Raw genomic sequence first — 24003 nt, forward strand, 5'->3', positions numbered from 1 at the left:
CCTGAAGCTTACACCATTTGGAAGGTTCTCTTCTAAAATTATGAAAACAAGTACAAAAGTGAATATTTAGGATTAGAAGAAAATTTATAATGAACCATAAAGGTGACAACTAAATTACTAAAATTCCAAAATATTATGTGTCTATCTATCTATCTATCTATCTATCTATCTATCATCTATTCATCTATCTATATAAATATGATGAAGCAAAAGTTCAAGGTGAAAGATACAGTGGTTTTATTGTGAATCAAAACAGCTAGCTCTTGAAAATTTTACACACACACAAATCACATGGCCATGTGGACACATAACATGGGCCTGTGAGTGACAGTTGACTCTCTCTGAGAATAAAAATGCACTCAGGTGTATATTAAACCTTTAGTGTTTATTTTCACAACAAGTTTTAAAAGTAAACTAGCTTTCCCAACATTTTTTGTCTCAAAAAACTCTTGTTTCAAGTAGGATAACAATTCATGGGCTTCAGAATTTATCTTTTAGTTACATATGTTTCATTGTATTCTGACAACAGCCATATTTAGCCAAACGGATACTTTTCTGTAGCCCATTTCCAAGTTCCCAGATCCAGGTCCATCTATTGCTCAAGCAGCCTGGAATGACTTTCCAGCCTGCATAACTGTTGGAACCTGTCAGGGTTAGTCAATGAATAAGTCAAAAGAGAAAGCTTGCTTAGCTTCAGACAAACGACTGCATTTTAGGGCACACAGGTCCAGAGCAAAATGCGAGCTTTCCTACAATTTGTGCCAGACGGGCTCTTAGCAGTGAGCCTGGACTCCTAGGTCTAAAATAGGTAAACGGTGTGTACGATTAGTCTAGTTGTCATCCACATGGGGATAAACCAGTATACGCAAAGGATCCAGTCAGTTAAGAAGACAGCCAGGAGCCTGTCTGTTTTAAGGAAACCATTCAGCCATTGAACAAGAGCTACTTCCGTAAGTGGAATCTCAGGGAAATGTAGAGTTTAACAATCTTTCACAGGCTGGCAAAATGTTTACTGCACATTGAGATTTCATTCACCCACGTGTGGACTATGTGCAAATGATCCATTAACTTTGGATTCCAGACTGCTTTTGCAAGAACCATTTGAAGGTAGTGATAATATATAGAAAACATCTCTGTCATTGGTTTCAGCTCTCAGGGCTATTTTTCCCAAACAAACAAGCATGGCAGAAAAAATTCAGGAATTATCTTAAGAAGGAACCCAATCATTTATACTCAGGTGTCACAAAAAGAATGAGAGATTGCAGATTGTTTCTGTAAGAATCTATCTTGGATTTTAAAAATGATTGTTGCTTAATGTTTGATACCAGTGCTCTTTCATGTAATAAAATAATGTGTGTGTGCTATATTAAAATATGAAGTACGGTTAAAAGCCATGTTAGGAAAACATCTGGACAGTTAACACATCCAAGCAAGTAGAGGGAAGTACAACTGTTTGCAATATTTTAACAAATTAATTTGTGAGGCATTTGGGTACTAGAAAAGATGATGACTGTGCTACCCACAAGTGCTAGAGATGGATCCAAAATGAATCCAGCATATTCCCAAGGTCTCAAATTTCCAGAACATATTTACATGCCATAGAGAGCGGAACGATCACACATTTCATACAGACAGGGTAATGAGAGGTCTTCCTGCTAAAGTGTGGGTACAGGGGGAGTTAATTAGTCTTGCTCCTTGTTGCTTATCTCTTTCTTATTTTCTTTAGGATATTTTTATCAAATAGCTCTTTTTCCCGGTAATGCACAGGTGGCCCCTGTAGGTACTTTTTTTCTGCCTCCTTGTAATCCAATCCATCAAGTGCAGCAATTGAACAAATGATTGCTTCTGGCAGAAGAACTTCCAGAACAAAACTCACTTTGTCATCCCTTACCAGATTCAGCGTTTTCTTGTCTATTTGTTTGTAGATTTCTTGTAAATGTCTTACCACCACATCCAACTGGTCTTCGTCCTCCAGGTATGTTTCAACGCAGATCACGTACCTGCTCGAATTCCTAAATGATACCAGCCACCTGGACTGTTTCCTGCCTTGGACAATGTCCAGAAGATGGTGATCGGCCCCCTTTGTTTTCACGATGAAGTCCACTAGCTTCTGGTTGGCTCGGTCCTGAGCAGCCTTCATCCGGTCAGGGAGAATTTTCTTGCAGGGCCTCTTCCCGTCCAGGGAGGTCTCCTCCTCAGAATCTTCCAGGTCGGCATAATTCACCTTTGGGAAATCAATCTCCAGATCCCTGTCTTGGATGGCTTTCCTAATTGGGTAACTGATGTCAGCAGCATAATAGTCCAGGAAACTGCCTGCAAAAGAACCTCGCCTGAGGCTTTCTCTGTAGTGGGCAATCAGGGAGAAGCACCAGTTCACACTTTGCTCGTACAATTTCCTGGCTCTCTTTATTAGTTTTTCTTTCTCTTTACAATCCAGGTGCTTTAATCTTCGAAGAGGAACTCGAATGCCACTCATTTCACAGTGCATGTTTGCCTCAACCAAAAGCACCCTTGCAGTCTGCTCTGTTTGGCTGACACTCTTTACTACTGCAGGCCAAAATGGGTGATCCTGAAATTTGAACCAGACCATCATTCCTCCTTCAATGGGACAAGGCTCTTGTGGAAAACCCATGCTTGCCACTTGTCCCATTTCTTTGTTGGCATTCTTTTTAATAGGGGTGGTGGGGTTAATAGCCTTTGAGTTGACTGAAGGTTGAAGTTCTTGCAGCCCTTTCTCAAACTCTGTCACCTGCAGCTTCCTTTTTCTATTTGCCAGACCGAGTGAATAACACCGCCTCTGTTTAGGGGCACTGGAGGATGCTGCTGCACCTTCCAAGCCTGGCTTCCAGGCAACCTCTCCATGGTCCTCAACATTCCCCAAGAAGGCAGAGCTTTCAGAGGAGACAGCCAGGGTCCTTGGGTAGGTGTCATGTGCCTCTTCTTTGTGAGCTTTGGGCAAAGTGAGGTTGAAGCTTGGTGACAAAGGTGGAAGGATGCCTCCATCTTTAGCACTTGTACCCTTCTCTTTGACTGTGCGATGCAAAGACATACCTCTTGATGTGTCCCTATTTCCTTTGCCTCCTGTCTTATGATCATCTTCTGAAAGTGATGGGAACTTTGAGGACACACTGCAGCTTCGCGAGGACTTTGCTCGCCTTTCCTTTAGAGTACACGTGACCGTTGCGTGTGCGTGTGGTTGACCTCCTGTCTTATGATCATGTTCTGAAAGTGATGAGAACTTTGAGCACACGCTGCAGCTTCGCGAGGACTTTGCTCGCCTTTCCCTTAGTGTACGCGTGACCGTTGTGTGCGCGTGTGGTCGGCCTCCTGTCTTATGATCATCTTCTGAAAGCGATGGAAACTTTGAGCACACGCTGCAGCTTCGCGAGGACTTTGCTCGCCTTTCCCTTAGTGTACGCGTGACCGTTGTGTGCACGTGTGGTCGGCCTCCTGTCTTATGATCATCTTCTGAAAGTGATGGAAACTTTGAGCACACGCTGCAGCTTCGCGAGGACTTTGCTTGCCTTTCCCTTACAGTGCGTGTGACCGTTGTGTGCACGTGTGGTCGGCCTCCTGTCTTATGATCATCTTCTGAAGGTGATGGAAACTTTGAGCACACGCTGCAGCTTCGCGAGGACTTTGCTCGCCTTTCCCTTAGTGTACGCGTGACCGTTGTGTGCGCGTGTGGTCGGCCTCCTGTCTTATGATCATCTTCTGAAAGTGATGGAAACTTTGAGCACACGCTGCAGCTTCGCGAGGACTTTGCTCGCCTTTCCCTTAGAGTGCGCGTGACCGTTGTGTGCATGTGTGGTCGGCCTCCTGTCTTATGAACATCTTCCGAAAGTGATGAGAACTTTGAGGACACGCTGCAGCTTCGCGAGGACTTTGCTCGCCTTTCCTTTAGAGTGCGTGTGACCGTTGTGTGCACGTGTGGTTGACCTCCTGTCTTATGATCATGTTCTGAAAGTGATGAGAACTTTGAGCACACGCTGCAGCTTCGCGAGGACTTTGCTCGCCTTTCCCTTAGTGTACGCGTGACCGTTGTGTGCGCGTGTGGTCGGCCTCCTGTCTTATGATCATCTTCTGAAGGTGATGGAAACTTTGAGCACACGCTGCAGCTTCGCGAGGACTTTGCTCGCCTTTCCCTTAGAGTGCGCGTGACCGTTGTGTGCACGTGTGGTCGGCCTCCTGTCTTATGAACATCTTCCGAAAGTGATGAGAACTTTGAGCACACGCTGCAGCTTCGCGAGGACTTTGCTCGCCTTTCCCTTAGAGTATGCGTGGCCATTGTGTGTGCGTGTGGTCGGCCTCCTGTCTTACGATCATCTTCCGAAAGTGATGGGAACTTTGAGGACATGCTGCAGCTTCGCGAGGACTTTGCTCGCCTTTCCCTTAGTGTATGCATGATGGTTGTGTGCGCCTGTGATCGGCCACTGTCTGGGGTGTTTTTATTCTGTGAACACACCAGCAGCGATTTGAGGTTTTTTCTTTTCCTAAGACTCCTCAGTAAGGTACCTTTAGGCTTCCGGTACTTTTTACGAGCTTGCATTTGTGGTCCCCTTTGAGATGGTGTAGTGGTCTCTAGACCATCTGATGCTCTTGCTGGACCGAAATTTGCTCTCTTATTCAGGATCTCCAGTGCCACTTTAAGAGCATTTCTGTAGGCCACTTTCTGTCCTGGTGGAACACTGGCCTTTGACTGGGCCACAAGCATAGAGGTAACGGATTCAATTTGAGACTCATTTAGGAGCTTTATGTCTGTGCTTTTCACTTTAATTTTTTTACCTACTGAGAGTATTTGAACTTCTAGAGAAAGTGCTCTTTTCCTCATATATTTTGGTGAGATCCCAGATCTGGACAAAACCTTTGCTGGCCAAATGTGGCCTTTCCAATTGCATAGGATATACTCAGCAGCCATTATGATTTGAGTTTCCTCTCAAGACGGAATTAATAGAGGTTGAAGGGTCTGGCCGTCATACCCACAGCCATGGTAGGTGTTCCCTAAAGCAATGTTCTTCACCACACCTTTTGGCCTAGGACCACAAAGGGTTTACACCTTATGTGGCCTGTCTTTCTTCACCTGAATCTCCCAGGGTCGCTGGAGCCTGTGTTTTGAATGGACTATATTGGAGAGTACTGGAATGTGGAAAAGGAAAAGAAGAAAAGTATTAGAAAAAATACTCCTTTTGTGTGAAATTAGAACAATGTTGGTCAATGAGAATTGATAAGAGGCAAAGCAAAGAAATAGAGTGTGTATCAGACGGTGGGGGGGGGGGTAAAATACACGGCAAGTATCAGGGAAAAATACAGAAGATACCAGAGGAGTTTTATAACTTGCCAAACCCAACTTCTTGCCCTGCTTGTTATGACTGCATATTAAAGAGCATCTGTGTGGGGAGGTGGGTGTCATTTTCTAGATCTCACCTGTGGTATTGGACATCCTGTGCCTTTTGTGCTCCCCCGGGTTCATTCTGGGGGAATGTTTCAGTTTTTATTTCCCGGGGTGCTGGTGCCACCCTGTGTACCCAGGGAAGCCAGGGGTGATCTCCAGCCTACAGACACTGAATGTCAGCATAATGTTGTGTTCAAGAGCACGAGCCTAGAATCCAAAGGTTCACAAAGATCATCATGGTGGTTACTGGTACCATCTTCATAAGAGTTGCTGCAGGCGTGGGCCATTGGCTGTGACCTGCACTTTTTCATTTCTCTATGGTGGTTTAAAAGGCTTCCCCCCACCCCACCCTCCCCACACCAAGCACTTAATTTGTGTAAAGAAGTGGCTGTAGAGTGAGGAGCAAAGTAAACCACACTCCAGATTCAACATGAGATGACTGCAAATGGGATGTTTAGTAAAATGGGAACGTCTTACTGAATGCCACGTAAATCCTGGGAGGTGTGGTTCTGTGAGCTACATCTGTTGATTCATACGCTCCAACTGCGTGTCCAGCAGACCCTTTATTCTGCTCTGTGCTTCTGAGGTGCGCTGTCCTTCCAGGGATCAAATGACGTCAAATGTAGATAGATACCCAGGACGTATGCACCTCTAATGTCAATCTAGAAAATCAGAAAAGCAGACGGGAAGTTAAGCCAATGAAATGGGGATGGATTCATCATTTTCCCTTCCCCAGCTCTGGAGTGCAGGCCATTCTGAAACAGAAATGTTAGTTAAATCTCACTTATAATGTAGACATGTCTATTTTCTTCCTTCTTTTGCATTTCAAATACATCTCCACGTGAAGCTACTTAGTTTATCCTAGTCCTCCTATTTCAGAACAGTGGGAAGTACTGCTTTCATACTTTCAGTACAGCCTTTGTCTGTCTTGGACACACAGATTTAATGATAGTAGTGGCTTGTGTGTGTGTGTGTGTGTGTGTGTGTGTGTGGTGTGTGTGTAACAAAAACAGAGTCTATAAAGTAAGTGTGTTTTTGGTGTTTCTGAAGTAACGCTAAATGCATTTGTGGAGAACATAAAACGTGTAGAGAGATATATACAGGAGGCAATACATTATAGATGCTCACTCTCAATATGATGGTGTATGGGCTTCTCACACATTTCCTATGCATCCATATACACATGCCTGGTGCATATTACCTAGGACTATATTTCTTCACTCAAGAGCATATTTGATCACTGTTTCATGTGAATGCTAATTTTTCACATAACTTTTGTGAGTCTCTTTACAATGTGGTTTTTCCCTGACATTTAAAAACTTTATTTAAATACATTTCAAACACTCAGATGTGTGTAATGCAGAAAATGCAACTGTTCTCTCAATCCCTCCCCCCCAGAAATTCCCTGTTCATGGGTTCCGCTTTTCTGTACACACTGCACAAATATGTATAATAATTCATTTATAGATTTTAGCTCATCCATTATCAGTTTCAAATGATATATTTCATAATACAAAATATTATTTCTCTAAGAAATGTGTGTATGCACAACTTTCTTCACACATACTCATAGATATAATATGAAATGTATGACTAACTATACATACTTTGGGCATAGTCCGCACACACTTTTTCTTGCCAGACTGTACGATCATGCAGGTATTGTGTCCTCTGCTTTAGAGAACTCAGCGTACTGGCTCTCAGAACACAAGTGTCACGTGAGGACACAGAACAAAAGGGAGAAGGAAAAACAGGTGACTCAGCCACTGCAATCTCCCTGCAGCAGGACCTGCCAGCCTGTCACACAAAACAGGAGGGCCTGAGTCACCTCAGCCCCAACCAGATAGCTACCGACCCCCAAGACACACATACACACACTTACGCACATACACTCACAGATATGTACACACACTCAGAGCAACGACGTTAGTGACCCAAGATGCCTGATATTGATGCATATAATCCATGCTTTCTGCTCTACACATGCAAGCAAATGTTTCTGCTTCCAGTGTAAATGTTGTTTTCAGCTCCTTATTTTGAAAATACACGTGGGAGAAAAACAACAAACAAACAAACAAATAAACAAACAAAGTTAGAGAGGGAGGGAGCCAAAACATAAGAGACTCTTAAAAACTGAGAACAAACTGAAGGTTGATGACGGGTGGGAGGGAGGGGAGGGCGGGTGATGGGTATTGAGGAGGGCACCTGTTGGGATGAGCACTGGGTGCTGTATGGAAACCAATTTGACAATAAATTTCATATTTAAAAAAAAAAATGAAAATACACGTGGAAAATCTAAAATGCTGTTTACAATTATAAAGTAGAAAAAATGTTAAGCATCAGTAATCTGATCACCTAGGAGGAATGCTAACTGCAAATATGTGAGTCCACAGACTCTATTTGTACATATTTTATATAAGGTACTAAAAAGGGTTTTAAAAACCGTACCACCAGGGCACCTGGGTGGCTCATTCAGGTAAGCATCTGACCTTGGCTCAGGTTATGATCTCACGGTTCGTGAGTTCAAGCCCTGCATCAGGCTCTGTGCTGACTGTGCAGAGCCTGCTTGGGGTTCTCTCTCCCTCCCTCTCTGCCCTTCCACTGTTTGTGCGCTCTCTCTCTCTCTCTCTCTCTCTCTCTCTCTCTCCTCTCTCTCCCTCCCTCTCTCTCAAAATGAATAAATAAGCTTAGAACAAAACCCATACCACCTATTTGAATACTCTCTCATATTCACATTTGTGTATATCTATTATAAAAGTATGAAACACTTCGATGGAGTAACTTTCACCAGACAACCAAAACAGCAATTACGGTTGTTTTTCCAATTACTAAAGCAATGCATCTTTGAGAGAGGCAATCAGAAGGGAAGGGTGTGAAATGAAAGTATTAAATCCTAAGTGGACTTCTCACCATATGCTTTGGCCCATTGTCCAAATATCTTCCATGAAGGGTTGGTACCTAATCTTGCAGAGGGTTTTCTTTTTCTTTTTCATACTAACAGAAGCTCAGCTCTCTTCTTTCCCTCTAAAGATGTATACAGGTGGGTGCATAGACAGACATGATAGAAAGAGATAATAATATTTAAGTGTTGATCCTCTTTTTGCACACCAGGGGCAATGAATTAAAATAGACTCTTGGGGTGTCTGGGTGGCTCAGTCAATTAGGCATCCAACTTCAGCTCAGGTCATGATCTCACAATTCGTGAGTTCGAGCCCTGCATCGGGCTCTGTGCTGACAGCTCGGAGCCTGGAGCCTGCTTTGGATTCTGTGTCTCCCTCTCTCTTTGTTCCTCCCCTGCTCGCACTCTTGTCTCTCTCTGTTCTCTCTCTCTCTCTCTCTCTCTCTCTCTCTCTCTCTCTCTCAAAAATAAACAAAAATTTAAAAAATTAAAAAAATTAGAATCTTGAATGACACGAAAGTAACTTTCCAAGTGACCCCCAATCCTCAGAGACCTTGAATATGAAAATGCATCCAGAATTTTAGTTTCCTATGATCTATCAAACATGCCTGCCCAGTAAAATCACATAGAATAAGACAGAAGTGGAATGGTATAAATAGCAACTCCACAATCTATAACTTCACAGTCAATTCCAGACCATCAAGAAGTAGAGCCTTCAGATGGACCAGCTTCAATTTTTAAGTCCTGGTATACCTTTTGTTCTATTCCATTTGCTCTTTGGTTATGGAATGAAAGAGCCTGATGGCAGTGAGTATTTATTTATCCAATCAACGGCCATGAGTTTTAGAATTGTTTTGGAAGCTTTATTCTTTAACTCCTTTCCCCAGGGAGGGCTGTAATCACTTCACTTCCAAAGAAAAAGGAAAAGAAAACAACCCTCTGGAGGTGTTGTCTCAAAATGAGGGCACTTTCCTTGCTATGACTGCCCCCATCCCACTCCCCAGATGCAGGAATTCTCTCATATTTACCCCAATGCCCCATCCCTACAATTACTGCCTATTTGTTGGAGCTTCTTTCAAGCTGTAGGTTTTGTGAGTTTAAACTGTCCCCCAAATATGTATTTCCTTAAATGGATGAGTTGGCAGTTCCCCTTTTTTATTATAAAGGCACATTTTATGTCATTTCAGTTATAAAAGAAAATACATTCTTGCCTATTTTTGCACCTTTCCAGTGCCAGATGAATTCAGCATGAACTTTCACATGCAAGAGTTGTTAAGCTTTCATTGGGTTTGAATTCTATTTGTAGGACAACTGAGTGGGATCTTCAAACCTTTCCCTTATGTTGTTCACTAGTTTCATAAATTCATAGAGGTCATGCCTACTTGGAAACGTGAGCCATTTTTGTACAAACATTTAAATGGCAAATGTTACAAATTGAAAAATCATGAACTGCCCTCAGTCGTCTCAAAGAAGTGAAAAAAATAGGCTTGTTTCTCACCTACAAATGATCAGCTATGACACTAAATAGACATACACCTTCAAATCGCTGAGGTCTGCCTCCCAATTTTTCATTAACAAAGAAGGACCAACAGCGCCTAGTCTTGCAGACACACATCTTCAAGAGCTATCTACTCACAGAAGGAGAAGCAAGAGCACTTGAGCAAAGAACTATACAAAGTTCAGGGTTTCCCTCAGGGCCTTGTTTTAAGACTAAAGAGACTTATCTCCTATTCCTCTAGCAAACTCAGGTGGTTTCTTCCTTCCAGTAGGCTAACTTTCTTCCAAAGGTGTTCTGTTAACCCCTCGGGTCCCTATTACCTGCCACAAGGAAACCTCCACTACCCTCTATAACACCAATGAAATCATGCATGGCATTAGGGTTAAAAAAAAAAGTCAAGGGCAGCCTCCATAATTACTAGTATCTAGGCAAGTTGATGAGGTGTATATCTCAGAACCTATCGATTGCCCTGTGTCGTGCACAAGGAAAAAACTGTGCCCTCGTTCATATGATAAGTCATTGCATCGTAATTTGTCACAACGACACTGGACATATGCCAGGTCCTTGATACCCATGGGGAAAGACTAACAAACCTATAATCTAATCTGACAAGGGCATGTTATGTATCCAACACAAAGACTGATGCACACCTTCATGTATTGACACAGGAAGAAAATTCGGACAAAAAAAAATCGAACTAGAGACCAATTAAGTACAAATAATATGCTTTACATAAAGCACATATTCACATGGAGAACAATGGTATATACTTTATCTTAGGACACAAAAGACATGTAAATGAAAGAGAAAAGTCTAGAATGGCAAACAGAAATGTCATGGCATGGTTCCACTGAAAACAGAAGAGGAAAAAGGATGGAAGTGGGTGGTGAGGGTAGACATCACTTTTCTTTCCTTTTTTTTTTTTTAAACTAGTTTTCTCCCCCAGTGTAGAGCCCAACACAGGGCTTGAACTCATCGACCCTGAGACCTGAGCTGAGATCAAGAATCGGACGCTTAACCAACTGAGCTACCCAGGCTCCCCTATATCACTTTTCAAATCATGTTTTAAAATATTACAGAGAGGACGCATTTATGTGTACATAGGTACCAAAAACCTTACTTTATAAGGACTCTAAGGAGATATGAAGTGAAATACTGGATGTAAGTGAACAAAAAGAAGGCAACCAAAACTGTACCATGCCGTTAGCATAGAAAACGATGAGAATATATTTGAAATGTCTTTGAGGTGTACTTTACATTGGTCAAAGGAAAAATTATTATTAAAATGTATATTTTTAACCACATAAGAGATACTGTATTGCAGTCCAAGAAGAGAGCAAAGGACTGCTGAATGTGTGAAGGAACAATCTTCCAAAATAAAGAACGATATCAGGTGGTATATTTGATGTGCCAAACTGCAAGCATAATACATTCCATCACACACACACACGAAGACACACATACAAACAGGTCTAGGCTCATCATAGTAAAAGTTCTAGAAACCAAAGGGAAAGGAAGGGCCTTAAAAACAAAGAGGGAAAAACAAACATGACTATTAAGCAACATTCTCTTATTATTTTAATTAGAGACAGCTTGATAGAATTCTTTGGAGACCAAAAAGGAAAAAAAAAAAGTCAAAAAGGGAGCAATGAGACAAGAGTGCCATGATAGGAAGAGTGGGCACTTGTAGTTCTAGAAAAACCAAGGGAAGATATGGTGCTTCTGAGAAGCCATGATCTGAGGAGGAGACCTCAGAGCTTGGGCTCACACTTTGTCTTTTAGACATGCTTCTTAGTTTGTGTGTGTGTATGAGCTACTCATTGTGTGATAATACTCACAATATTATCCTCTAGGCTACACAAAGTAACATTAGATCTCCCAACCCTACCCATTTCCCTCATTTACTGACTTAAAATTTTCTCTCATTTTATGCACGCAATAATTTTACTATAAGTAGGAGTAAATGAGTAAACTTACATCTTAAGGGTTCATGGGACAATCGTTAAGCAGAGGTACATGATGAGAAATACTTGGGGACCTCTGCTTTCAAGTACTCAGGTAACAATTCCCTCGTGCAGTGGTGTCACCTTAGGACAGTAAAACGGGACTGAGGTATGACAGGTTATTCAATCACCCTAGCCCTTCACAAGAGGAGCTGCCATCCTCTCTTATAAAACAGGAGAGATTAGAGCTCTCAATGTCCAACTAAAGACCACACGCTGGCAATGCACACACACACACACACACACACACACACACACACAACTCACATTGATAGCAGACACCGACTAGTCTCGATGTTTCTACAGTTACTCCATCTCTCCAGTCTGTAAATATCCTCGTTAAATGTTTCTGTCTCCGGGAAGGAATGGCTTACCCCAGTTGTCATGGAAACCAGAATATCATCAAAATGTTCTCCCTGATGTTAGCTTTCTATGGAAACCAGGAAGTACTAATACATCCTCAGATGCAGAGCGTTGATTTCACTCTCAGTCAGTTACACCCTGACCAATCCAATGAATGAATGAATGAATGAATAAAATATTAGAGACAGTACTCGATGTTCTCATGGAAAAGGCATTGAGGGCAGGGGAGTTTTCACAAAATGGATGAGAGGAAATAAAGTAGAAAGATAACAGCTTTACACACACAGACACACACACAGACACACACACGCCCCACACTTAGGATCCAAGTCCTGTTAAGGACCTCCTTTCAACCTTCCAGGACACATGAGGCCAGGTGCATTTGTGTAGGTGGGATCCAAGGACTGTCACTCAATTTAAAATGACCCAAGAGGAGAAAACATGTGAGGATAAAGGACCTGGAGGTCAGAGGAAGGCAAACTAGAAACTCAGGTTGCAGCAGGACCAAATGACCCTGAGTCAACACTTGGACAAATGTGTATTGACAGGGTTTTCAGGACACCAGTGGTTCCTGAGAAGAGAGACAACTTCCACAAATGTCCTTGATCTAGGACATTAGGGAGGTGGAGATGAACCTCTTACATTTGGAATCTGTGCTCAGCAGGTACTGCTGCAACCACACTGCCAAAGAATACTATGCTCAGAGATAGGGCTCCTGTCATCAGGGCACACAGCACATACTTCTTCTCTCATAGTCATTTATTTTAGGGGACAGAGCTGCCCTGTGGTGCAGCTTTTCCTCCTATTAATGAATTCTAGGTGATTCTTCTGTGGCCAGTCTTGGGCAGTGATGTGCTGGAAACAGGTCTTTGGGAAGGGAGACTGCAGTTCCGATTTCCAGGGTTTTCCTATTTCCATGATGCAAATACTCCCACTATGGCCGACTTTAAGCCACCAACATGATGTCACTGAATGCTGATTTGGCGAGTGATGCCCCAAATCAGCCCTCATGAGGTGATGGATCCAGACACAGACACAGATGGCCCAGCACAGCCCTGGACCCCAGATTCTGAAGCAAGACAAAGCCCTCCCATCCCGCATGCAATCCACAAGAGAAGGGCAAGCTGGACTTTTATATAACAGTGTGCCAACTAAATAAAGGCTTTCAACATGTTCTTAGTGTAGAGGAGTGGGAGAGAGATATCAAGACACCCCCCCCCAGTGTAGCCTATGTAGTTTTGGGGGAGGGAAAATAGTGGGGTGCATTCATGGTCGATCTTCTCAAATCAGAGATACTTTCTGAAAGACGGATGTGGGTTTGAGTCTCAGCTCTGCCTCTCCTCAGCTGTGTGACTTTCACATTGTGCCCTAAGGTCTCTGTTCCCTAGTGTCCATTTTTGTCAAATCAGCTCATAGTGTCTCTGCTCTCAAAGGGTTGGTTAAGCTTTATGAAAGAACACTGGACGTCAGCAGTGCCCGGTGGTCATTCTGGAACCCTGGTAGGGAGGGGGGTCCCTGAGAACCTGCTGGAGGGCCAGTGAGGTCTTCCTCTCCCTACTCAGTATCAGTGAATCTGGATTTCTTGGTTGCCTTCCACTGAAACAACAGACTGTAAGAGGTGAAGAGGCAGGTAAGAAAATCGAGGCCTTTCCTATTCAGGTAGGTATTGAATAGACTTGCAAAGATGTAAAACAATGCCATACTTTTAGTACTTTTGTTTGTTTGTTTTCAAAAATATAGTAATTTTTTCAAAAACCATATTTACATGTAAGCAATAATGAGCTGAATATTATTTTTAAATGAATGCATTAAAATAGACTGCTAAGGGGCGCCTGGGTGGCTCAGTCGGTTAAGCATCCAATTTCGGCTCAGGTCATGATCTCACAGTTGGTGAGTTTGAGCCCCATGTCGGGCTCTGTGCGGACAGCTCAGAGCCTGGAGCCTGCTTCAGATTCTGTGTCTCCCTCTCTCTCTGCCCTCCCCTGTGTCTCTCTCCCACTCAAAAATAAAGAAACGCTTAAAAAATTTTAAAGAAGGGAAAAAAAAAGACTGCTTAGTCTTTTTCAAAATACTTGAATATTTTATTAAAGTGGCCTCAAGAGCATTATTTTTGAAAAATTAAATCAAGTTAGTTAACATACACTGTAGCATTGGTTTTAAAAAGCATTATTTTTTCATTAAAAATTTAAAATATTTTATTGAATTGAAATTCATATATTTATTTATTTATTTATTATTTTTTAGTTTTATTTTTAGTTTAGTTTTTTTTATATATATTTTAGTTAGTTAATATACAGGGCAATGTTTGTTTCAGAAGTAGAATTCAGTGATTCATCACTTCCATACAACACCCGGTGCTCATCGTAACAAGTGCCCTCCCTAATATCCATCACCCATCCAGCCCATCTCCCACCCACCTCTCTCCATCAACCCTCAGTTTGTTCTCTATCGTTCAGAGTCTCTTGTGGTTTGTTTCCCTTTCTTCTCTTCTGCCTCCCTTCCCATATGTTCATCTGTTTTGTTTTGTAAATTCCACATATTAGTGGAAAAATCATATGGTATTTATCTTTCTCTAACTTATTTCGCTTAGCATAATACATTCTAACTCCAACCACGGCACTGCAAATGTCAAGGTGTCATCTTTTTTTTTTTTTTTAATTTTTTTTCAACGTTTATTTATTTTTGGGACAGAGAGAGACAGAGCATGAACGGGGGAGGGGCAGAGAGAGAGGGAGACACAGAATCGGAAACAGGCTCCAGGCTCTGAGCCATCAGCCCAGAGCCTGACGCGGGGCTCGAACTCACGGACCGCGAGATCGTGACCTGGCTGAAGTCGGACGCTTAACCGACTACGCCACCCAGGCGCCCCTTCATCTTTTTTTTGATGGCCAGTTAATATTCCATTGTCACATTTTAAAGTATACTATTCGATGGCATTAGGTAAATTTTCAATGTTGTGAAATCATGACCTCTATCTTCTTAACAAAACATTTTCAGAAGTTCTAAAGGAAATCTTATACCCACCTTATACCCAGCCACACCTCATTCCCACCTGCCCCTACCTCCTGGCAACCACAACTCTACTTTCTGTCTTTATGGGTTGTCTTATTTTGAATATTTCATATGAGTTGAACCACACATAGTGTGGTCTAGCTTACTTCATGTAGAATGATGATTTTAAGGCTCATCTACATTGCAACGTTCCTTTTAATGTCTGCATAATATTCTGCTTTATGGATATTCCACCTTATGTTTACCCATTCATCTGTTGATAGAGGATTGAGTTGCTTCCACTTTTGGCTGTTTTGAATAGTGCTACTATGAACATACATGTTCATGCGTTTTTGGAATGCCTGTTTTAAATGGAGGGTGGTATATACCTCTAGGAGCAGAATTGCTGAGTCATATGCTAATTATATGTTTAAGCTTTTGAGGAACCACCAAGCTGTTTTCAACAGTGGCTGTGCCACTTTAAATTCCCACCAGCAGTGTGTGTATAAGGCTTCCAATTTCTCCACATTCTCAACAGCAATTTTGTTATTTTTCCCTTTCCCCTGAACCTTAGTTTTAGACACCCTAGTGGGTGTTAACAGCTATTGTTAGGTTTTGATTTCCAATTCCTAATGACTAATTATGTTGAGCATATTATCATGTGACTGATGGCCATTTGTATATCTTCCTTGGAGAAATATGTATTCAGATCCCTTTCCCATTTTTGCTGTTTGTTTGGTCATTTGGTTGGAGTTGTAAGGGTTCTTTATATACTCTGGTTACTAGACTCCCACTAGACATATAATTTGCCAATGTTCCCTCCCATCTTGTAGGATATCATTTCTGTCGATAGTGTCTTTTAATGCAAAAACATTTTAATTTTGATGAAGGCCAGCCTACCTATTTTTTGTTTGTTTGTTGCTTTTGGTCTAATATTTAAGAAATCCAAGGTCATGAAGGTTTACTCCTCTGTTTTATTCTAAGAATTTAAAAATTTTAGCTGTTATATTTAGGCTTTTTGTGTATGGTGTGACTATAGTGTCCAACTTCATTCATTTGTACATGGATGCACCATTGTCCCAGAGGCACTTGTTAAAGAGACTATCCTTACCCCATTGAATGGTCATCATCAGTCATCCCTCACCCAACACACTGGTGTGCTTACAAGCGCCAGTGAAATGCTGAGCATTATAGGGAAGAGAATTGCAAGTAAAACATAAATCATTGGCTTAGCATTAACCTGTTACTTGAAGTAGGCAGTATGAAAGTGTGATCAGACTGAATAAAATATTGAAGCTTTGCTTCCAAATCTTAGATGAAAGAAGTAAAATGTGTGATTAAAAACAGAAAAAAAATACAGAGCTTGTAGAAAGTAAGGCAGGTACAAAAAAGCGAAATGTCAAATGGAAAGAGTATAGGGGAAGAGAGAGAGGGAGAGAGGGGAAGGGAGAAGGACAAAAGCAAAGAGTATCCCCCAATTTCGAATTGTACGGTATATCGGAGTGGTGGAATAAAGTATGAATTTCATTTCCTTCATAAATTTTATATTTTCTAAAAATTATTTTACCACGAATGTTTATTGCTTTTATAATTAGAAGAAAGACTTAACAGTAGAACTGAATTTAACTAAGAGTGCCCCATATTAAATTATTTTTGGAAAGTGGCATGTTCCTTATTAGCTAAGCTCTAGAAGGATAACTTGATAATTCATGAAATCCTCTTGGCATCACTGTATGAAACCAAAACGTGGTGTAGTGATCTATAGATAGCAGCCATCCAATACCTGTGTTTTCATGTAGTCGGATGACAATTGAAATGCATCAATTTGACTTCCCCTTAAAAGTTTAATACAGATAAGTTCAAGTTTGGTGTTGGAAAAGTCAAAAGATGTTATAACTCAATCTTGGTTATTCGTGGAGCAGATACTCCACTAATGTCCTTTGTTCCTATTTCTTTTCTGTTTTTCAGATTTTTAATAGTTTCCTAACATCCATGGACTGCATTTGCAAAACAATGACAGTGGTGTTAGGAAGCCACAAGATGGAGATGTTGAGCTGCCATTGTTAATGACAGTCAGGTCCTCCTTGACAAATAACAGTGGTTCCAACTTCAGTGGGGTTGAGAGCAACCTGGAGAATTTATTTAAAATGCAGATTCCCAGGGGCGCCTGGGTGGCTCAGTCAGTTTAAGCGTCTGACTTTGGCTCAGGTCATGATCTCACAGTTCGTGGGTTCGAGCCCCGCGTCAGGCTCTGTGCTGACAGCTCAGGGCCTGGAACCTGCCTCAGATTCTGTGTCTCCTTCTCTCTCTCTGCCTCTCCCCCACTCACTCTCTCTCTCTCTCAAAAGTAAATAAACATAAAAAAATAAAAATAAAATAAAATGCAGATTCCCAGTGCCCACCCACATATTTGATTGGGCAGGCCTTGGATAGACCCAAGGAATCTGGACTCTAACACTCTCCTTTCTGTGATTTTGACATAGGTGATCCCACGCACCACACTTTGAGAAACTATGATGTAAATGGTAATCAAAACCATGGACCTATATGGAAACATTTAGGGAAAGGGTATAAATTGAGAAAAGAACCGAGTAAAATCAAGTCTTGAGAAACGCCATCATGTGAGGGCTCATTTGAAAAGAAGGAACTTGCAATGGTAATAAGAAGTTGCGAGAGGGGCACCTGGGTGGCTCAGTCAGTTAAGCGTCGGACTCTTGATTTTGGCTCAGATGATGATCTCACAGTTCGTGAGTTTGAGCACAGCATCGGGCTCATGCTGACAGTGCAGAGCCTGCTTGGGTTTCCCTCCTTCAATCTCTCTCTCGCTCTCTCTGTCTCTCTGCCCCTCCCCTGCTCGTGCTCTGTCTCTCAAAATAAATAAATAAACTTTTATAAAAAGAATAAAAATGCCCTGTGACATTTGACACACCCTAAATAATTCATATACTTGAAATATATTATATTTCCCATCCCAAATTTTTTAATGTTATATTTAATCTTGATGATCAAAACATTCATTTTTTAGGCTCTGAAATATATAGCAGGCACTAGTTTGCAGTCAATGTTTGATGTTCAGGAAATTGTATACCAGTGGCTAAAAATGTGGCCATAATAATGACAATATAAAAATTATTATAATATAATCACAATTGTGGTATAACTAATTATAAACATTAATATTATTGTGCTGTTATCAATATTTGAGTGCTTGCTTTATATTATTGAGTGCCCATAAGATTTTTTATGCATTATTTCACTTAATTTCATCCAAAATACTATGAGAACAATACTGCTGTTATGCCTTTAAGATAGTAAGAAAGTCACTGAGGCTTAGGGAGGTCAAGAAATTGGTTCAAAGTCTCACAGTCTGTAAGTGGGAAGGCTTCGTTTAATTTCATGCTGGACTTTGTCTCACAGTCTGTAAGTGGGAAGGCCTCGTTTAATTTCATGCTGGACTTTCAGTTCATGCTTCTAGGATTTTTGTGAGTTTCCCTTTAAGAAAACCCAATGCAGTCAAGTTTTACATTAATTTTAGAAAGGCATAGATTGCGGGGGCTTCCAGCTCCCCACCTAAGTCCTGGCTCTCCTTGTCTTCCTGGGCCCCTGTGTAGGCATCATTTCCCAGCTTTCCTTGCTGTTAGATGTGACCGTGTGACTGAGATGTAGGCAATGAGGTGTCAGTGGAAATGGTGTGTGCCACTGCCAGGCCTAACTCATAAAAAAAAAAAAAAAAATCCCCGTACCTGGCACACCTCCGTGCCCTTTTCCCCTTCTAGCAAACTGCAAAGGAGGCCACGTCCAGGGCACCCGTGGAAGTCACATGTTGGATGTGGCAGACTTTCTGACAGCCTGGGTCCCTGTAGAAGTGCATGGATAATGCCCACCATGAGGACATACTGACTTTCCCGGTAACGTTACAGGAGAAATAAACGAACTAGTTTGGAGTTATACATGTTTGGGTTTAAATGTCACAGTAATAGTGTACCACACCTGATGCAAGTTGGGTAAAAATAAATTTCAGGTATGCACTGTTCTATCATTATGAATTGCAATTGACTGCATTTCAAATGGTGGCTTAGACACATAGGAGGTTCACTTATTCCGGTTAACATGCAGTAGGAATACACTGTTCAGGGCTGGTGCTACACAAGGAGCCAGGATCTTCTCTTTTCTTGCCCCTCTGTCCTTAAATGTGGCTTTTGTCTCCAAGGTCACAAGCATTGTATCTATATCGCTGGCAGGACAAAGGGTAAAGATCAAAGGGGGAAGCCAGCTGCATCTTTCCAGTTCATGAAGCTTTCCTAGGAATGCCACCAGTGTCATCTGGGACACGTATCATGGCCAGCCCAGGGGCTGGACTGGGCCACGTGCTCACCTCTACACATAACGGGGTCAAGGTTCTGTTAGCAAGGATGAAAAGGATGAAGGGTAGAATGCTTAGGTAGATGCACGGCCTGCCATAGCACTTATGTTACACTGTATTTATTAATTATCCAAATCCCTTGTGGTAGCTTCTTACAAATCCAGATTCCTGTCCTCGTGCTAGCCATAAAGAATCAGAATGTCCCTGAAAATTTGGATGCACACTACTTTCAGGTTGCTGAACTGCTGATCTTTGCTCTATCGAGGATAGCCCCTTTGTCTTTTCACCTGGTCTGGTGTCCATGAACTCTTCAATGGGTTTATCATTTCATGACGTTTAGGTGCATTCCAAAACGTTAAAGACAGTACCTTCCTCAAGTAACTTGTTTTGAAATTTACATTGAAACCTACAACTTTTTAAAGGACTCCCACATCTGCCGTCACACTGTTCAAACACACAAACACTGCTAGAGATCATGATTTACAGCTGAAGATGAGGTTTATTTCCAGAGCAACAAAGTAACCCAAAACGGTCACAGGTGCGGGCCAGGGGAGAGCAGTGGGGCAAAATACCAAAGGTCTGGTCCTAGCTCTACTGTGAAGCTCTACAAACTTGGGTAAACATTTGTGCTCTTTGATCCTCATCCTCTTAAATTATAAACTGGCCTTACACTAATTCATCTTCCAGAGGGTTATTAAGATGATTAAATGAGCTATGGGTATGTATACTTTCGAAGGGCAGTAAAGCTTGCAGAAATGTTGTTTTTATTTGCGGGCAAACAGTAACCAATTTGAATTGTAAGTTTCAAATCTGCTCGGTCGAATCGTACAGGTTTCCAGCATGATCAAGGTGAGGCACAATAGTACAGTCTCATTAGCACACAGATGATTGGATTACAGTGTAGTGAGAGGAGAGAGGCAGCACAAATCACAGTATCAGGCAAAGGAAGGAGTGCCAACCAAGACTTGACAGAGAAGTCGACTGAGCTTGTTCAAAGGCCCAGTGGTGAAACAGCAATGGTGTGCTTGAGGAAACTGCAAGAAGCTCAGGATGGAGTGGATAAAAGGGAAGTTAAACGAGTCCAGATGCTAAGGGTTCTCATACATAGGGTAGACCCTCTTGTGGAGGCTCTGAGGAATTCACCGAAGGATCTTAGGCATCCTAGTATCAGCTAATATTTGAGGATTCAGAGTTAGACAGTTCTGGCTTAGAGTCTTCATTCTACTCCAAGCTGTGGTTTTTGGCACAGGATAAATGAAATGACTGGTGGACCAGGATAGGGAAGCGGAATCAGGGACAGAGTGAAACTTGGCATATGATAGACATGGCATAGCTGATAGTGGGGAAGTGTGTGCCATTCAATAAATGAGGGTGGTACAATTATTTTTTCATGGGAGGAAAAAAGAAATTAGATCACTACCTGAGAGCAAGCACAAAGATCAATTCAACATGATCAAAGACTAAAAAAATGCAAGATCACACCTTAAAACATCTATAAGAAAACATAGGAGAAAACTTTTATGACCTTAGGGTTCAGACAATTTTATCTGCAAAGGCCCAGGAGGCAAGGAAACAAATAGATGAATTGGACAACATCAAAATTTAAAACATTTGGGCATCAAAGGACATTCTCAACAAAGTGTTCAGGCAATCCATGGAATTGATAACAACGATTGCAAACAATCTCTCTGATAAGAGATTAAAATGCTGAACATATAAAGAGGTCCCGCAAATCAACCACAACCACCACCACAACTACAGCAAAGGTCATCTGATTAAAAAATTGTCAAAGGACTGGAATGGACATTTCTCCAAAGAAAGTATACAAATGGCGATAAGCGCATGAAAAGAGGCTCAACATAACTAATAATTACTGAAATGCAAATCAAAACCACAAGGAGACAGCACTTCACACTCATTTGGATGCCCATTATCAAGCAAACAAAATACAAAAACAAAACAAAGACCAAAAAACCCGGAATAACAAGTGTTGGCATGGATGTGGAGAAACAGGAACAATTCCCCATTGTTGGTAGGATTGGAAACTGGTACAGTTACTATGGAAAACAGTATGGAAGAACCTCAAAAACTAAGCAATAGAGCTACCACACAATCCATCAATTCCATGGCTAGGTATATACCCAAAAGACGTGAAAGAAGAGAATCAAACAGATACAGAGTGTCAGAAAGATATTTGTGTACCTGTGCTCATACAGCACTTTCACAATAGATAAACGTGGAAACAAAGTGTCCATCCACAGATGACTGGAACCCCCCCCCCCAAAAAAAAAAGTGGACTACATGGGGAAATCATCTCAGAGGTCAGCCCAGCCGCCGCCACCGCATGCTGCCCTTGGGGGCCTCGATCTGTCCTGTCCTGTCCTGTCCTGTCCTGACGGAGCCCGGGAGGACTCTGGGCGGGACATCACCTCATAGGTCAGCCCAGCCGCCCCCATCCCATGAGCCCTCGGGGGCCTCGTCCTGTCCTGTCTTCTGTCCTGTTGGAGCCCCCAAGGACTCCGTGGGGCCATCACCTCAGATATCAGCTCAGTTGCCACAACCCCACACTGCCCACAGGGTCTTGTCCTGTCCTGTCCTGTCCTGCCGGAGCCCCGGCGGATGCCTCAGAGACGTCACCTCAGAAGTCAGCCCAGCCGCCGCCACCCCACATTGCCCTCGGGGGCCTCGTCCTCGTCCTGTCCTGTCACAGTCCTCAAGGACTCCATGGGATCACCTCAGAGGTCAGCCAAGCAACTGCCGCCCCACACCCTGGTCCCCTCGTGGCTGAGTAGACGCCCCCGCCCACCTCCCATGGCCAGACAGAGTCACCAGACCCGCCTCCCCACCCGCCTGGCCTCCCTAAGGGTCCCTATGCCCCACCCTCATCTTCTGTCTCTCTGTCCCTCCCTCCATCCCTCTACCTGCACGACGACCTCCACACCGAGTCCTCTGCGAAGCTCCTCTGAGAGCCTCGGGAGGGCAACGAACTGCCCAGCGGTTCCTGGGCAGGAGCGTCGCTGATTGGTTGGCTAGGTGCACGTGACGGGGGCGGGACCTTCGCCGAGACACGCCCCCTGAAGGGACTGCCCAGGACCTTGGCGTCTGGGCCAAGGGTGGAGGCCAGGGCTCGGGGTTTCCCGTTCTACCGCCGAGGACGTTTCGCAGGCCATCTTCCTGGGAAATCACAAAAGGACACGGGAGTGGGCGACAGGTGCACCTTTCCGATGTGGGGGAATTTAACAATTCCTACTCCGTCTCCTCCCGGGGCCCTTTCCACCCACTGCTTCCGCTTGCAGAGGAATGGCCATCCTCCTGAGTGTTCTGTGTAAACCACCCCCCTCCCTTTTCTACCGCTTTTGGTTTTGTTTGGTTTTGTGGAAGACCCGTGTGTGTATCCTTGAATATCCTTGCTTCCTGGTGCGTTGCCTGGGTATTACAATAAACTGTATCGCGTTGTGCGTAGTATTCCGCCACATTCTTTCTCACCCAACATGGTGTCCTAACAGTGACTATACTATTCTGTGGAGCCACAGTGCTTTCATTTTGCCTGTGGTAGCACACACCGTTGTGGAACCACTCCTCGGTTCGTTCATCCATTTTCCTGTCCATGGACACGTGGATACTTTCCACTTTAGAGCCCTAAAAAGCAGTGATACTAGAAATATTCCAATGCCTGGCATCCGTGCAATATGCTTTGCAGCGTCGGAAGGAGCCAAAGAGGTTAAAGCAGTTAGTGACCTATTCCTAGGTCATAGGCTAGCTGAGTATTCAGTAGAGCAAAATTATTTCCAACGTATGTGACTCCACCAGCAGGTTGGGTTCTGATTGTTCCATATACGCACCAATACTGGGTATAATCAGATTACAATTGGCTGGGGAAGGGTGGTGGGGGGGGGAGGATGGGGATGGTGTCCGTGCTGGTGGCGGTGGCGGTGGTGGTGGCGGTGGTAATCCTCTTCAGCATTTCTCCCACGCTAAGAAGAATGAGCTCTTTTTTATGCTCATTGGCCAATGCAATTTCCTTTCCCACCACATTTATCTATGTGGGTGTTATGACCTTTCTTCCACTGGGTAGGATGACTTGCTTACAGTTTTGTAGAGCTAGACATCAGTCTTTACAGCAGCGTTTCCCTCTGCCTTTTTATCGCAATAAAGTAGAAACAATGCAAATTGTACCTGTTCAGCCATTTGTAGGTGTACAGCTCAGTGGCATTAAGTACATTCCCATTGTACAACCATTACTGCCATCCATCTCTCAACCTTTCTCATCTTTGCGGACTGAAACTCTGAACCCATGAAACACCTATTGCCCATTCCCTCCTCCTCCCACCCCCTGGCAACCACCACTTTACTCCCTTTCTCTATGAATTTGGGTACCTCATACGTACACCGTTTGTCCTTCTGTGACTAGCATATTTCACTGAGCATAATGTCTTAATTCCCCCACATCGGGAAGGTGGAGGCTTGTGCACCTGTCGCCCACTCTGGTGTCCT

The 24003-nt window shown here is 42.9% G+C and overlaps 1 protein-coding gene across 4 annotated transcripts; it reads right to left on the bottom strand.

Moving 5' to 3' along the window:
• Nucleotides 1-213: 213 nt before the first annotated feature.
• Nucleotides 214-22581, bottom strand: LOC111558718 (PWWP domain-containing DNA repair factor 3B-like). Of its 4 annotated transcripts, XM_045050972.1 has the most exons (4): nucleotides 22431-22581; nucleotides 5870-6054; nucleotides 5425-5599; nucleotides 214-5136 (listed from the first exon to the last, which is right to left on the bottom strand). In XM_045050972.1, exon 4 carries the CDS (start codon nucleotides 4916-4918, stop codon nucleotides 1703-1705), a length of 3216 nt encoding a protein of 1071 aa, XP_044906907.1. In that variant the 5' UTR covers nucleotides 4919-5136; nucleotides 5425-5599; nucleotides 5870-6054; nucleotides 22431-22581; the 3' UTR covers nucleotides 214-1702. The 4 variants fall into 4 exon arrangements, with proteins under 4 accessions (XP_044906907.1, XP_044906904.1, XP_044906905.1 ...); XM_045050969.1 differs by lacking the exon at nucleotides 5425-5599; XM_045050970.1 differs by lacking the exons at nucleotides 5425-5599; nucleotides 22431-22581 and adding an exon at nucleotides 12060-13622.
• Nucleotides 22582-24003: the final 1422 nt, after the last annotated feature.

This window comes from Felis catus, chromosome X (assembly GCF_018350175.1).
Source record: "Felis catus isolate Fca126 chromosome X, F.catus_Fca126_mat1.0, whole genome shotgun sequence".
NCBI lineage: Eukaryota > Metazoa > Chordata > Mammalia > Carnivora > Felidae > Felis > Felis catus.

Bases quoted from the DNA above. Each gene is read 5' to 3' on its own strand.
- LOC111558718 (XM_045050969.1), bottom strand. From the start codon at position 4,918: ATGGCTGCTGAGTATATCCTATGCAATTGGAAAGGCCACATTTGGCCA.